The sequence below is a fragment of the Pseudorasbora parva genome, chromosome 23 (genome assembly GCF_024679245.1).
Source record: "Pseudorasbora parva isolate DD20220531a chromosome 23, ASM2467924v1, whole genome shotgun sequence".
In the NCBI taxonomy this organism is placed as follows: domain Eukaryota; kingdom Metazoa; phylum Chordata; class Actinopteri; order Cypriniformes; family Gobionidae; genus Pseudorasbora; species Pseudorasbora parva.
This window is the reverse complement of record NC_090194.1, coordinates 26,857,391-26,872,430: the sequence shown is the minus strand read 5'-3', so window position 1 is coordinate 26,872,430 and position 15,040 is coordinate 26,857,391. Positions and strand designations below refer to the sequence as shown.

Here is a 15,040-nt window from a genome sequence, read left to right as displayed (position 1 = left end):
CTTTACTGCCGGAGTTCAAGGCTTTAGTCAAAGAGCACCACACTGTCCCCATCCTTATCTCACAGAAAGAAAACTAAACACAAACACCAAGAAAAGAACAAATATTTGTAAAGTACAACAAAAAAAACTCTATATGCTTCATTATCAAAATACCTGAGCACAACACAATCTTTCTAACCATCAGCATTCAAGAGACAATCTTAGAAAACAGTACAACATTAGCAACTGTTACCATATCAAATTTACTCTGCAATGCATTCTGGGAAAATAACTTAATTCAATGATCCCTTAAATAACAACAAATAGCATAATATCAACCATTTAAAGAGAATTTTTCAAAATTTGATCAAATCAGTTTCCATACAACAAACAAATGTACAAAAAAGAAAAACAATGTACTGTGCAAAAGGGTGTTCAGGAGAGGATAAGTGAAAAGCTGCGACATCACTGCATCTCAAACCAGGTGCAAAACCCTCGGTCAGCTAATAATCTGTTCACCAGAACCACCTGCAGACACACAGAGCACACACACAAGTTAAAGCTGAAATTTTAGGCTCTAGTAAAGAAAAATTAGCCATACACACCTCGTCTCCCATCTGTTTCCACATGTGCACCAGAGGAAGGCCGTCTTGACTGCCTGTCACCTGACCATAGACAAAAACATCTGTCACATTCTTCTAGAATTTCTTCTTTCTTTTTTTTTTGGAGCGGCCAGTAGTTTCTCAAAATGTCAACTGTGACTTGATGAAAAGCTATTTTAAATATTTTATTTGTTTACCTGTATGTCATGTGACCATAAATTGACTGAAAATGATAGTCTCAGGGGATATTTCAAGTAAATATTTATCTCAAAGGGGTTCAGCTGACAAAGAATTTTAAGAATCCCCTGCCAAGTGAGATGATGCAATACTGTTGAAATAATCGGTAACACTTTACAATACGGGTGCACTAATATGTATTCATGCTTAATTAATGCACAGATAATCATGAGTTAATGTATTACTAATGGTGAACAAACATTTATTAATGATCACTGCATCAGCAACTAATGAAGATTCTATATGATTAAAAGATTAAGTAATCATTACATTGTTATTAGTTAAATATGTCATAATGTATTAATTCCTTAATAACATATTATATTAACAAATAATGTAAATGCACATGTTAATTACCACGATGGGTCAAAGCCATGCATTTCTTCTTTAATTAATCATTAGCTAATGATTTATAAAGTTATCATTATGTTATGACTTTACTTATTGTAAATTCAGTATGACTTTACTGAATTAGTTAATATGACTATTAACCAATTCAAAATGAATTCAAAACCCATAACCACAATTACATTAATTACATTACCTAATCAATTAGTTAATAGTCATGTGCCCCAATAAGTAAAGTCATAACATAATGACACCTTTATAAATCATTAGCTAATGATTCATTAAAGCAGACGACTGGAAGTTGAAATGCATGGCTCTGACCTGTTGTGGTAAATAACACATTAATTTACAGTATTAGTTAATATAATATGTTATTAAGGATTTGACGTGGGGGAGAGGACGCTGGCGTCGTCTGTTCGCCGCTTCTCCACCCACAAATGATCATGTTAATGTACTATTAGATTTAGATTTTATTTTATTTCCTTATGTTTGTGACTAGTCTAACAGTCAGAGCTACAATTGGGGCTGTTGCTGATTGCTGGCAGCCACTGAGAGGACGTTGTTCCTCGTTTCGCCGTTTTCCACCGCTTCTAATGTTTACGTTTGAATTGCTGCGGACCTGCGGTTGGTTGGTTCTGGTTTGGAGGACATTTGATGTTTCTCGCCGCGACTGCTCACTGGTGGTCTCCCTTGGGCTTAAGCTGCATGGTGGCTGAAGTTTGCACCGGGCTAGCGTCATCTGGGCCATCGTAATCGGCGTCCGGCATGATGTTGGGATGTTCCGCTTCTCGGCTGCGACGCTGTTCCGTCCTGCATTGCGGCCGTGGAGCGGCTTGGACTTCTGCGCCGACCCCGGTGTGTCCACAGAAGTGCCCGAAAAAATGTTCTGCCTCCTGCATGGTGCTGCAGCGATCCCATCGTTTGAATCGTCATGAAGACCCATCATCTGGTCTTCAGCTGTCTGCCTCGGCGATGTCATCGGTACACTGCCGCTGGGAGAAATGTAAAACATGGAGTGGACCACAGTGTGCTGCGGAGCTAACAGAGACTTCCACCATCAGCTGTTTTCTGTTCACCATCAGCTCTGTTTCTGTTCACCATCAGCTCTGTTTTCTGTTCTGTTTTCTGTGTTGGTTGATTGTTTGTAGTATTCTATATTTTTACTTGTTATTCATTTTTTGTTGTTATCCCCCCCCCCCCTGTTGCACTTTGAGATTCTTCGGAATGAAAAGTGCATTATAAATAAAATCTATTATTATTTATTATTATTATTATTATTAAGGAATTAATACATTATGACATATTTAACTAATAACAATGTAATGATTACTTAATCTTTTAATCATGTAGAATCTTCATTAGTTGCTGATGCAGTAATCGATAGTTCACCATTAGTAATACATTAACTCATGATTATCTGTGCATTAATTAAGCATGAATTAATGCATTTTAGTGCACCTGTATTGTAAAGTGTTACCAAATAATCTATATACGGAATGTACAGGAATAACTGACAGAAAATGTTTTTGTTTGTTATAACCTTGATGATTAAGGCCATTTTTTCAGTTAATTCCTCCAGCGCTGCTTTGGCCTGCAGGGAAAACTCCTCCTCTCCTATCAAAGCAAATAAATAGCTTTTATTTTTATCATAATTCAGTATTTATGATTTTATTTGATGAGATTCATCTGATATATGTTTTTTTTTTTAACAGAAAGTAACAGACTTGTGTTTTACCTGGCAAAAGCGTGATATTGTCTAACAGAACCTCTGCTGCCTGGAACGGCAACGTCACAAAGTCCGACCTGTGAAAAAACAAAAATCTTCCAATATCAGATTCAGATCAACAATCACACGAAGAATCCAACCAAACTTGAGCCACCTGACCTGATCTGCCTGAGGGTGGTGCTGTTTACGGTCTCATAACCTCCGATATCTACATATCTGATATGAGCCGTGCCAGACTCTCTGTCATACTGGATGACCTGGGCTCTCTGCCAGCCACTTCCTGTTACTGGGGCGGCACAGACCACCCCCACTGACAGAGAAAGACAGAAAATAGACAGACTTTCTCAAAACTAGATGACAACAAGCAATTATATTTATTTTGGCAGCTGACCACACTGCCTTTATAACAATTATAATTCATCTTGCTACAATTTGTGAAACAATTTATTACACACAGCACATATACTATCAGTGATTCTCTCTGTGTGTGTGTGTGTGTGTGTGTGTGTGTGTGTGTACACCTGTCTTTGTAAGGAGTGGTTTAATTTTTATATAATCGGAGTGAGCACAAAGCAGCGTAAGGATTTGTGCGAGAGTAAAGTGATGACATGACTTGAGGGTGAGTAAATCATGGGCTAATTTTCATTTTTGGGTGAACTATCTCTTTAGGGCTAGGGGAGTGAAATGTACACACAAAGCTCTTACTGGCCTACTACGTCCATTACATGTATACTGTACATATACAACAATTCAAAAGTTTGGGGACAGTGAGATTTAAAAAAAAATTAATGACGCTGAAGACTGGAGTAATGGCTGCTTAAAATTCATCTCCATCACAGAAAAAGATTACATTTTAAAACAAAACATAGAAAACTATTATTTCACATTATCATTTTTTTATACAAATTAATATGAATGGAGCCTTGGTGAGCATAAGAGACTTATCGCAGGATAGACATTATGAAGTAGTCGTCACTACATAGTTTCCATACTCAGGCATAACATTATGACCATTATGACATCCTAATATTGTATTGGTCCCCCTTTTGCTGCCAAAACAGCCATAACCTTTCGAGACATGGACTCAATAGCCCCTGAATGTATGCTGTGGTATCTGGCACCAAGATATTAGCAGGAGATCCTTGAAGTCCTGTAGGTTGTGAGGTGGGGCCTCAATGGATCAGACTTGTTTGTTCAGCACATCCCACAGATGCTCGACCGGATTGAGATCTGGGGTATTTGGAGGCCAATTCAACACCTCAAACTCATTGTTGTGCTCCTCAAACCATTCCTGAACCCTTTTTGCTGTATGGCAGGGTGCATTATCCTGCTGTAAGAGGCCATATTTTTTCATTGCTCTATGGTCCAGTTTTGATGCTCATGTGCCAACTGTTGACACTTTCGGTGGTGGACAGGGGTCAGCATGGGCACCCTGACGCTTGCCCATTTTTCCTGTTTCTAACATCAATTTTGAGGACAAAATGTTCACTTGCTGCCTAATATATCCCACCCACTAACAGGTGCTGTGACGAAGAGAATCAGTGTTATTCACTTCACCTGTCAGTGGTCATAATGCTATGCCTAATTGGTGTATGGTAAAAATAATGAAAATAAAATTCATGCCAATAAAACTGCTGGTTCTAAAAGAGCAAAAAGCAAAAGGAAGATAATGATAGAGAATAAAAGATAAGCTATCAAGAATAGAGCAAACACTACTCTATGATGGAGAGAGACAGATGTTGCGCTGTTCCTATCTAAATAATACATATCAATGTAAAACATTTACACTCAACATGGAGATTTGTGTGTAAGTAGGGGTCTATGTACCTTCGACAGGGGTGGGAAGGCTGGGACATCCCGGCTGAGAGTAGCAGAGCTGCATGTGTTGAGTGAGTGTGGGAAGGGCCTGATAAGAAGGATGATTGTGCTGCTGAACAAACAGATGAAGACCCGTCTCCACCTGCGACACGGTCACCTCCACGAACACATCATGAGGCAGCAGCAGCTACAGAGACAAAAGAACAACACACACACAGTTACTGGTGTCAAACTTAGTGTGATGACCCTGAGATAGTTACTTACCCTCAAGTTGTTCCAAATTTAGTATGAGTTTTAAAGAATTTTGGTAACCAGGCAGTTGGCAGCACCCACTGACTTCCAAAGTAGGAAACAATATACTATGGAAGTCAATGGGTGCTGTCAACTGTCGGGTTACCAACATTCTTTAAAATATCGTCCCTTGTGTTGAACAGAAGAAAAACTCATACAGGTTTTGGACAACAAGAGGGTGAGTAAATTATAACAAACTTTTCATATTTTGGTGAACCATCCCTTCCTTTTTCACTTAAAGGGTTACTTCAGCGATTAGCATATGGCTTTGTATCAGTAGAAACCCTGAAGTATATTCAAATAAATGTGCTTTCCCCCCTCATATCCCCCTGAGACAAGAGATGTATGCATTTTATTTCTGGAAAAATTCCTCCTTTGATGCAAATTGACGATATCTGCATCATAGGAGGAATGTTTGGCCAAAAGCTAAAGACTCCAGCCAGCAGAGGGAGCCATTTCCGCATGTTTTCAGCCCGCACATGGGGGATGGAGATCACACTCAGAGCTCAGCTCGAGGCTGCAGGCACTCATTTAAACGGAGCTATGGTGAGCGATGTAAGTTTTTAACTTCTCAAATTAATTTCTTTGAAAGTTAAGCTTGCAAAGGCATGAACTGAAACGTGCCAGACTGAACTCGCGTTGTGAATGTATGCCGCGGGTGTAGTTGCAATTACCTCAGCTCTCATCACGAGAGCTCTGCTCATTTATCTGACTCCTGCAGTTAGTGCTCTGTGCTGTGATACTCGCCCAGTGACTCACTCATTATATTGAACAGACACGTTCAGTTTTTAATTGTAGTGTCTTCTCTAACTCATTCACAGTAATCCAGTAGGTGGCTTTGGGAATGGCCTCACAGGGCAGCGAAGCATTCTGGGAATTGTAGTCTTTCATCCCCATGAGACAAAAATACATTTTCTCGGTCTAGAAGGCACCAAATTCAAAAATAATTTCACATTTCTACTACATTGATGACCCAGTTTAAATACAGATTCATCTTCCCAGCGCTGAAGTACTCCTTTAAAGGAAGTGTTTGTAAGACTGTGGCCAAAACTGGTACTGCAATCACTTTCAAATGACTGTAGAGCGGTGTATTCCCTCTCCCCCTCGCTCTGACTCGAGGTTGTCAGATAGGCTGCAGGATCCAGCAGTTTGTAGCTGAAGCTGTGGTAACTAGAGCAGATCTGGCAACCCGGATGCCCAAACACTACTGACTTTGTGATTGGTGGATAGGTGGAGGGTGGAGCTTCAGGCCAAAACACAACATGACAACATCAACATCAGTTGAGGGCTGCAACAACAACTTTTATATGATAATATCCTGGCCGGACTACTGTTGTCAGTGATATAAGTATTTGAAATTAACATGATTTCTTAATGTCTAGTGACATATCAGGGCCATTTTAGGATTAATTGAAATACATTTCTTACATACAGTTCCTTTAAATTTCAGTCTGTTCCTCACACAAAGGTTGAAGTATACAAAACTGAGCCTCAGACAAAAAATGAATATAGCACACATAAATCATATGAACTTTTTATGATGCTCCTTCTCTCATAGTTTTATGTTTTTGTGCTCCACAGAAGAAAGTCACATAGATTTGGAATAATGTCAAGATTTTAAGAGTCCTCACCCAGGATGTGATGGGCAGACAGGGCAGAGGGACACAATTACTCAGATCCAGATCTTTAAACTTCTTCCTGATGAGTGAGAGAGCATCATCCACCTGCTGCTGTGAGCCTGGATAAACACAAACACGCATGAATTCAGCGCTGGCACTGATAAGGTAGCCATTATCATGGGGAAAACTCACCCTGGATGTGGCAGATCTGAATCTCATGAGTGAACGGCAAGGTGGAGACGTAGATCTTTGCTCCAGAGCTCTGCTTCAGGAAGTTCACGAATTTCCCTTGCTTCCCAATCAATCGACCAACCAGATGCTGCAAGACAGTGCTGGTTTTAAATCTAGGACAATTCTTCCTCATACAGAAAACACATTTTCTTGCACACACACAGTATAGAGTCGTTGATATGTCCTGTATCTTGAGATCACGTATATTTTCATCTCCAAGCATGTTCTTCATACACAAGTGTATTAAATAGGCTATAATGTTCCATCAATATCGGTATGTGGGTGTTTCTGTGGCTGTGACTCACCGCTGGCACCTCTATGTCCCAGAGAATGATGGGCTGGGCTGGAGGTGGAGCCAAGCTGCATGCCTGAGTATCATCACTAACACAGCTTAAACTTTTAACACCCAAACCTGGAGACGAGATCCACATGAATGTCACACAGTTTTGGAAGGCATTTTTACCGCTTTGTGATGTAAGCGACATGCAGAAAGAATAAAATGCTGTGCAGAACACAGATGAAGAGCGAGGGGAGAAATCCATTTGATTGTAGTTTAAATGAGAAATAATTGCAGTGCTCTGTTCAACCGCTATAGAGTTAGTATCGCTTTAGTGTATAAGTTATAACCGGTGAATGTGTTTTGCAGGTTTCATAGAAAGAGAATCATGACAGTTATGTTTGCAGTCCAAATAGCTCAATTTGAGAGTCAATGTGAAACGCAAAGACGTGAAATAAAACGTCATGTTTTAAAGAAGAGTGGCTTGTTTAAGTGGTGGAAATAACAGATAATGGACACAGCACGGAAACAAAACAGACATTTACAGTTACACCCCCACATAACCCACTAGAAATTGTAGCGCAAACTCAAAAAACCTCAGTAACACGTGTCAGTTTCAATAGATGTGTGTGTGTGTGATTTGGGTTTCAGAGATGTTTAGATAACTATAAAAGAGTTTGCCTTATACAGTTTTCTTTTTTTTTTTACACAAATTGAAGCATTTAAACTGATTATCAATTTAAATACTTCAATTAGTTTTTATATTATAGGCTGTTATAATTATATTGTATTGTGTGTGTGTGTGTGTGTGTGTGTGTGTGTGTGTGTGTGTATATATATATATATTTAGTGGCAAGGGGGGGCGTGGTTCAGCGAGGTCTGCAGCGGGAGAGAGAGCCGCGGGACGAGCGGTAAGTGAGTGGGTTGGACGCAGATTAATAACACCTGTATCTTGTTCCAGTAATGGGCGTGGGGAGAGGATAAAACGCCTATGGAACCGGAAGCCTGGGAGAGAGAGAGACGGACTGTTGATGCGAAACACGAGACCCTGAGTTTGACCCGGAAGCCGGAAGTGCCGTGAACCGGAAGTTATTGTTGTTTATGAGTTTGACTGAAGGCACACGCCTGAGTGTGTTACTGAGTTTGATATACGAAAATAAAGAGAAGCATCAACAGTCCAGCCGACCCCCGTGTCCTCTTCCTTCCATACACACGAACTTGTTACACTGGTGCCGAAACCCGGGAGGAAGTAGGACAGCGCCGCTGCCATGCAGACGTCTTCCACCACGCCATTTGAGGACATTATTACATCGAGGCTCGCACCGAGGCCGCCGGGCAGACCGGCGCATCGGTCCACGTGCCCCTACACAAGATGGGGCCACAGGACGACCCCGAGGCCTTCATAGACCTTTTTCAAAAATCCGCGGAGGCCTGCGGGTGGCCCCGGGCACAGTGGCCGGTGCGTCTTATTCCACTACTTTCCGGAGAAGCCCAGGCGGCTGCCCAACAACTGCCGGTGGCGAACCTCCTGGAATATGACGACCTCAAGAGGGCCATCATTCAGCGGGATTCAGACCCTTCGCGATGGCCCAACAGCTCCGGGACTCCTGTCGCAAATGGCTCTTGGCTGGCGGAAGCGACGTGGACCACATCGTCGATCTGGTGGTACTGGAGCAGTTTATCGCTCGGCTACCAAAGAAGACAGCCGAGTGGGTCCAGTGCCACCGGCCCACGTCGCTGGAGACGGCCATCAACCTGGCGGAGGACCACATGGTGGCATGCCCGGGGGTCGATGAGCCCCTTCTAACCTCTACCTCTCTCTCTCCCCCCGCTGTCTCTCTCTCTCGCCCTGTCCCTCTCCCTAGGTCCCGCCCTCCGGGCCCTCCTCGCATTCCCCCCAGAGGCCGGGGTGGGATGGGCCCTGGGCCGTGGGGCTCACGGCCAATCCGAAGAAGAGTGCGATTGGCCGGGTGGAAGTAAGGTATCTGGGCTTCCACTTGGGTCATGGGCAGGTGCGTCCCCAAATTGATAAGACTGCCGCGATTGCAACCTGTCCGAGACCCAAGACCAAAAAGGAGGTAAGGCAGTTCTTGGGGCTGGCGGGATATTATAGACGGTTTATACCTAATTATTCGGACCTCACCAGCCCTTTGACTGACCTTACTAGAAAGGGGCTATCAGATACGGTCCAGTGGACGGAGCCGTGCCAGCAGGCTTTCACCCCGAGTTAAGGCTGCTCTATGTGGCGGGCCGCTTTTACCCTCCCCTGACTTTTCTCTCCCTTTCTTGTTGCAGACTGACGCATAAAGAAGCTTCAACCGTCCAGCCGACCCCCGTGTCCTCTTCCTTCCATACACACAAACTTGTTACATATTGTAATAAGTTTGTGTATGTGAGGAAGGAAGAGGACACGGGGGTCGGCTGGATGGTTGATGCTTCTTTATTTCTTAACTCAATACTCAGTTCCACACTCAGGTGTGTATGTTCAGTCAAACTCATAAACAATAATCGTTTCCGGTTCACAGCACTTCTGGTTTCCGGGTCAACTCAGGGTCTCGTGTGTGGCATCAACCGTCCGTGTCTCTCTCTCCCAGGCTTCCGGTTCCACTGGCGTTTTATCCTCTCCCCACGCCCAGTACTGGAACAAGATACAGGTGTTATTAATCTGCGTCCAACCCACTCACTTACCGCTCGTCCCGCGGCTCTCTCTCCCGCTGCAGACCTCGCTGAACCACGCCCCCCTTGCCACACATTATATATATATATATATATATATATATATATATATATATATATATATATATATATATATATATATATATATATATACACACACACACACACACCTAAAGGATTATTAGGAAGACCTGTTTAATTTCTCATTGCAATTATCTAATCAACCAATCACATGGCAGTTGCTTCAATGCCTTTAGGGGTGTGGTCCTGGTCAAGACAATCTCCTGAACTCCAAACTGAATGTGGAGAAAGGTGATTTAAGCAATTTTGAGCATGGCATGGTTGTTGGTGCCAGAAGGTCTGAGTATTTCACAATCTGCTCTGGGCAAAAAACAAAAAAGTTACTGGGAGTTTGAGTTTGCCTTGCTGCATGTTGCAAAGATTTTAAACAATATGATTAAATTGAAAGTTTCTCAGAGACAGCATTGTCTAGATAACACAAGATGCTAGTACAGTAACAATAGGAAACACCAAGTACCACACAAAACTAAATTGTGTGTGTCTAATGACAAATGTTAAGATTATTTTGTATTACAAAATACAACCGTAGATATAGGTGAGGTCATACTACGTTAGTTTAGTTGATGTTTAGTTGCTAACGTCACCTTCTCCACCATATAAGTTAAAACGTTAGTCATTTGACAAGGCTTCTATTCATTTTGTGAATATTATGAATATATATTTATATTTCTGAGAACTGAAGTATGATGTTTTTGCATGCTTGTATTTCAGAGTACATCACAGTCACTGCGTAGCCTACATTGTGACTAACGTTATATAAACATGCAATATCGTTGACGAAAAAAGACGAGTCTAAAATGTATTTAAAAAAAATAAAAACTTGAACAAAAACCAGTTGCCAGAGTTCAGTCATTTAAATCCCCTAATCAGACTTTATCTGTGTAAAGAACACGTATACTGTCCGGTGTTTTACCTAAACACGCTCAATCAGCCAACCATATGCACGCAAGCTCTCTCTTGCACGGATGATCTGAAAACACCAATAAACAAGTAAGCTGCATTTCAGCAATCTCCATTTGAGATGTTCTGCTTAAAGTGTCAGTAAAAATTCTGTCAGGACTCACGAGCCACTTCACTTCACACTTCACAACTGAACTGCTGTGTGCTGTGAATTGCTGAAAAAAGCCAATCAGAGCAGAGCTCAACATTCTCTCAACAGAGCATTACATCCTAGGGACAATTTCTAGGTTTGTAAATGGACCTGTAAAACTGTATCTGGACAGTTTTTGCCCTTAAATAAGCCACATACCCTCTATGTCGATATCAGAGAACAATTTAACATATTGTTTCAACTCATTCTAGGGCACCTTTAATTCATTTCACAATAATCAAACAGGAGCAGAATTTCATGAGTTTGAAAGTGAATGTCTCGCGTACCTCTCCAGGTCTCCTCTTCTCCCTCCGCCAGTCCATGGATGTTTGGAATAATTTTGCTCTCAATGCTGGCTGTGTCCGCTTCTGTGGGGGTCATCAAAAAGCCTCGGGCCTGCTCAGACAGCTCTGCACTTGATGCATCCTCTGAGAAGCAAGAACCACATCCAGAATCATCTCCAACAGAAGCTCCTAAATTGCTGAGTAGTTTTTCCCTGAATGAGACAGCGCCCTGAAGAGATACTCTGTTGCTGTTGTCACCGGTGTTGCTTTGCTGCTCAAATGGTTCTTGAGCGGCAGACTGAAATTCACACTCCGGAGGTGAAACACCGGCAAGCTCATATGAATCAATAGGTTCCTGGTTTTTCCAGTCCTCTTCCGCTGCTTCTATGATCTGTTGGACCAGAACAGAAGTGATATTTTCCATGTTCTCAGGGCTCAGGCCTCTATCAGCAGAGAAATCTGACAGGCTGCTGCTATCGTGACTGTCCAAATGGACAGAACCTGACTGTTGCTGTTGCCCTGTTGAAGGTTGCGAGTCCTTGGAAAGGCAATTTGAAGATAGACAAACCAGATCAGACTCAAGCCCAGAGTCATCTTCACTAACTTCTCTGCAGTCTGGATGATCTTCACCAGCAATGTTGTCCTTTTCCCCAGTTTGGAGAGTCTCAGGGAAACGAATAGATACTTCTCCTTCTGGCTCGGGTCGAACCCCTTTGGTTACGGGAGAGGTGCAGGTAAGGTTGCGGATGTCCAGAAGTGGTGAAGAATCCGTAAAGTTGCTGATTTTAGAGGATCCTGAGATGTCGTGGTCCATCTTCAGGTCACTGTAAGAGAAGAATAATAGAAACACTCCAGGGTCTGTCTTCGCTCTGGAAAAAGAAAAACTGTCAATTTTCTAAAGGTGACTTACTTTGACATGTCAGGATGACTTGGCATTAACAAAGATTTTCCATTCTTCAACAATGTAAATATTAGTCAAACTGCTAAAAGGAGGATTTTTAGACCAGAGGTTTTGAAACATTTGCCTGGAAAAGTCCCCCAAATGTAATCCCTTGCAAGCCCCTTTTCCTTAATAAAAAGGACAGCCTCACATTTTCTTGAATAAAAACTACACTGTGTGAAAACAATATTAAGTGTGCTATTTTAAAGGATTAGGTCATTTTAAAATGAAAATTAGCCCATACCCCCCCTCAAGCCATCCTCCCATTCTTTCTTTCTGATGAACACCTTCTAAGTTATATTAATGAACATCCTGAAGTTTCCAAGCTTTATTATGGCAGTGAACAGGACCAATGAGTTTGAAGCTCAAAAAAGTGCATCCATCCCTCATAAACATACTCCTCACGGCTCCAGGGGGTTAACAAAGGCCTTCTGAAGCCAAGCGATGGGTTTTTATAAGAAAAATATCCATATGTTAAACTTTATAAAAGTAAAATATCTAGCATACCGCCTTCAGTATTCATCTAATGGGAAAAGCTAACTATCGTGACATGATGTTGGACGTAGCACAAGCGGTTTGAACTGCGAGAGGCGTTACACTTTCTTTGGGATATTTATTAATATAACTGCGATTGTGTTCATCAGAAAGTCATATACACCTACAGTGTCTGAAGAGGGAGTAAATCATGGGGTAATTTAAATTTTACAGTGAACTAATCCTTTAAAGACAACAAAATTAAGTATCTGCTATCAGAATTAAATACGATATAGATCTTTTTTATTAAGTTAACAGCATATCTAAGATGAACATTGTCTATGCTAAACATGTAGCTGTTTTTAAATAATATGTATTGTACTGAGAATAAACTGAAATCAGAAAAAACTATAAAATAATCCAAATAAATCTCATGATTTCAGACTAGTCTTCAGAAAGCAGAATGAAATTGTACTATTATTACATTTGGAAAAATATATAAAAAGCATTATTTAAAATATGCTTCATATCTTAAGGGAATACTGTACCTAAAATATATTTTGTAAAAAAAGAAAGAATAATCTCATCATCTGCACACATTGCACCACTTGTGGCCTTAGTTTAATTAGCTGTATGTAGCTCATGTATGTTTTTATCTTGAGATAAAACAATGACACTGGCATATTTTAAGATGTCAGTACAAATTGCTTTTAGTAAAAACAGCACAAACATGTATTTTAGTCTGGGACTAGGCTTAGGCCTGTTCTGTGAAACTGGGTATCAATCACTTAAAACAGTGGCTAACCAAGCACACAACCTTAAAAAAAAAACAGGACATGAATGTTCTGCTACTGACCTTTCCCCTAAAACACCGGAGTCAGTAGGGGAGGCGTTAACAGGTCTGCTTCTGTCCAACGAGCACACCTCCTCTTCAGTCCAGAGAGGAGCTGCCGTCCTCCTCCTCCTCCTAAAGCTGTACCAGCACCAGCCCAGCAGAGTCAACACAGAGACGGAGACCAGTGGCCTAAACGACAGCAGCATCCTCTTTCCACTGATCCCACTGAGAGGGAGAGGGAGAGAGAGGTCAGCTACATCTAATAAGACCATCCCTGGTCTTGGGTGGCACTAGTCTGTAAGGAGAGACGTCTGAACTCAGAGGGGGAGTGAGTCTTGACACCAACACTTCTGCAATAGAAGACTGAACCAGAGCAATCTCATTACCAGCTCAAATTTCCCAGCAACACATAAACATGCGGCGCTCTTAAATACAGCTGTCACCATGACATTCACCACATATCTTATTTTCTGCTCGTCTATGAGTAGCAAAATAACATGAAAATGTGTGAGCAGTGTGTAAGGGAGCCAAAAAAAGAAAACCCTCACAACCTAAAAAGCAAATAAACGCAAAAGACCAATCACAATTTTTTTTTCTTAGAATTCCTTTTTAAAGTCAAGATATCACTAAGAGAATAAAATAAATTTTAGTAGCACTGACTAGGTGCCGCGTTTTAATACAGAAATCACAATATTATGATAAAACTAGAACCTTCTAATCTCTATATTAACCTTTTACTCTATCAGTGACATCAGTCATAAAGGGAAGTAGTTTTTTGGTTGCGAAAATAGGAATATCAACAAGTCTCTGTCTCTGTCTCTGTCTCTGTCTCTGTCTCTGTCTCTCTCTCTCTCTCTCTCTCTCTCTCTCTCTCTCTCTCGTCTGATTCACTATCTTTGTGGGGAATTTACATGAACGTAACGTTTTTTTTATACTGTAGGCTACATATTTCATACCTTTACACGAACCCTACTCATTACACCAAACTTTTTGCATTTTTACATTTTCAAAAGAACTCATTCTGTATTATTTAAGCTTTTATGTAACTGGTAAGATAGGCTACATTGGCGTCGCTGCAATTTCAACTGTACGGGAGGTCAAAACCAAGGAAGTCAAAAAGGTTTGTTTTCTAGAGTAAAAGCATGTTAAAATCCAATTGATACATTTACATCACGAGCGAATAAATGCACAAGAAAGAGACTTTCATTCCACATAAATTAAAAGAAGCCGGTGTTTGATGTCTCTCCGCTCACCGTGAAGCTCAGCAGCGCTGGTGGGTGTGTATGACGTCACGAGAGCGCACCTGTGTTCGTGCAGCAATCAGCAGTTGATTAATGAATGAAAAATTTAGCGAGCAAAATTAAAACATTGACAAAAATTTACAACAATGTATTTCAAGGCAAATGCATGATATAACCTTCACAGCAGCTGCTACATAATTTTAAAACAACAACATCAACAATCATATCCAATCAGACATGATTGAAGTTTTGCTGCAATGCTGAACATGAAAAAACGGGTTTAACCCATTT

General features: G+C 41.2%; 1 protein-coding gene across 1 annotated transcript; it reads right to left on the bottom strand.

Annotated features, from left to right (window-relative positions):
- Positions 1–223: 223 nt before the first annotated feature.
- On the bottom strand, positions 224–14,826 carry akap1a (A kinase (PRKA) anchor protein 1a). The gene is made up of 12 exons (XM_067433190.1): positions 14,762–14,826; positions 13,530–13,733; positions 11,263–12,083; positions 7,157–7,263; positions 6,813–6,939; positions 6,633–6,739; positions 4,720–4,897; positions 3,052–3,202; positions 2,902–2,969; positions 2,707–2,780; positions 585–644; positions 224–507 (listed from the first exon to the last, which is right to left on the bottom strand). Exons 2-12 carry the CDS (start codon positions 13,712–13,714, stop codon positions 445–447), a joined length of 1,941 nt encoding a protein of 646 aa, XP_067289291.1. The 5' UTR covers positions 13,715–13,733; positions 14,762–14,826; the 3' UTR covers positions 224–444.
- Positions 14,827–15,040: the final 214 nt, after the last annotated feature.

What these genes read in the sequence shown, in the direction of transcription:
- akap1a (XM_067433190.1), bottom strand. Translation starts at nt 13,714, where the DNA reads ATGCTGCTGTCGTTTAGGCCACTGGTCTCCGTCTCTGTGTTGACTCTG. An exon ending in GTCTGCCCATCACATCCTGG is followed by an intron (nt 4,898 to 6,632) that starts GTGAGGACTCTT and finishes TTGTCTCTGTAG; the next exon opens with CTGCTGCTGCCTCATGATGT. An exon ending in GGAAACAGATGGGAGACGAG is followed by an intron (nt 508 to 584) that starts GTGTGTATGGCT and finishes GTGTGTCTGCAG; the next exon opens with GTGGTTCTGGTGAACAGATT.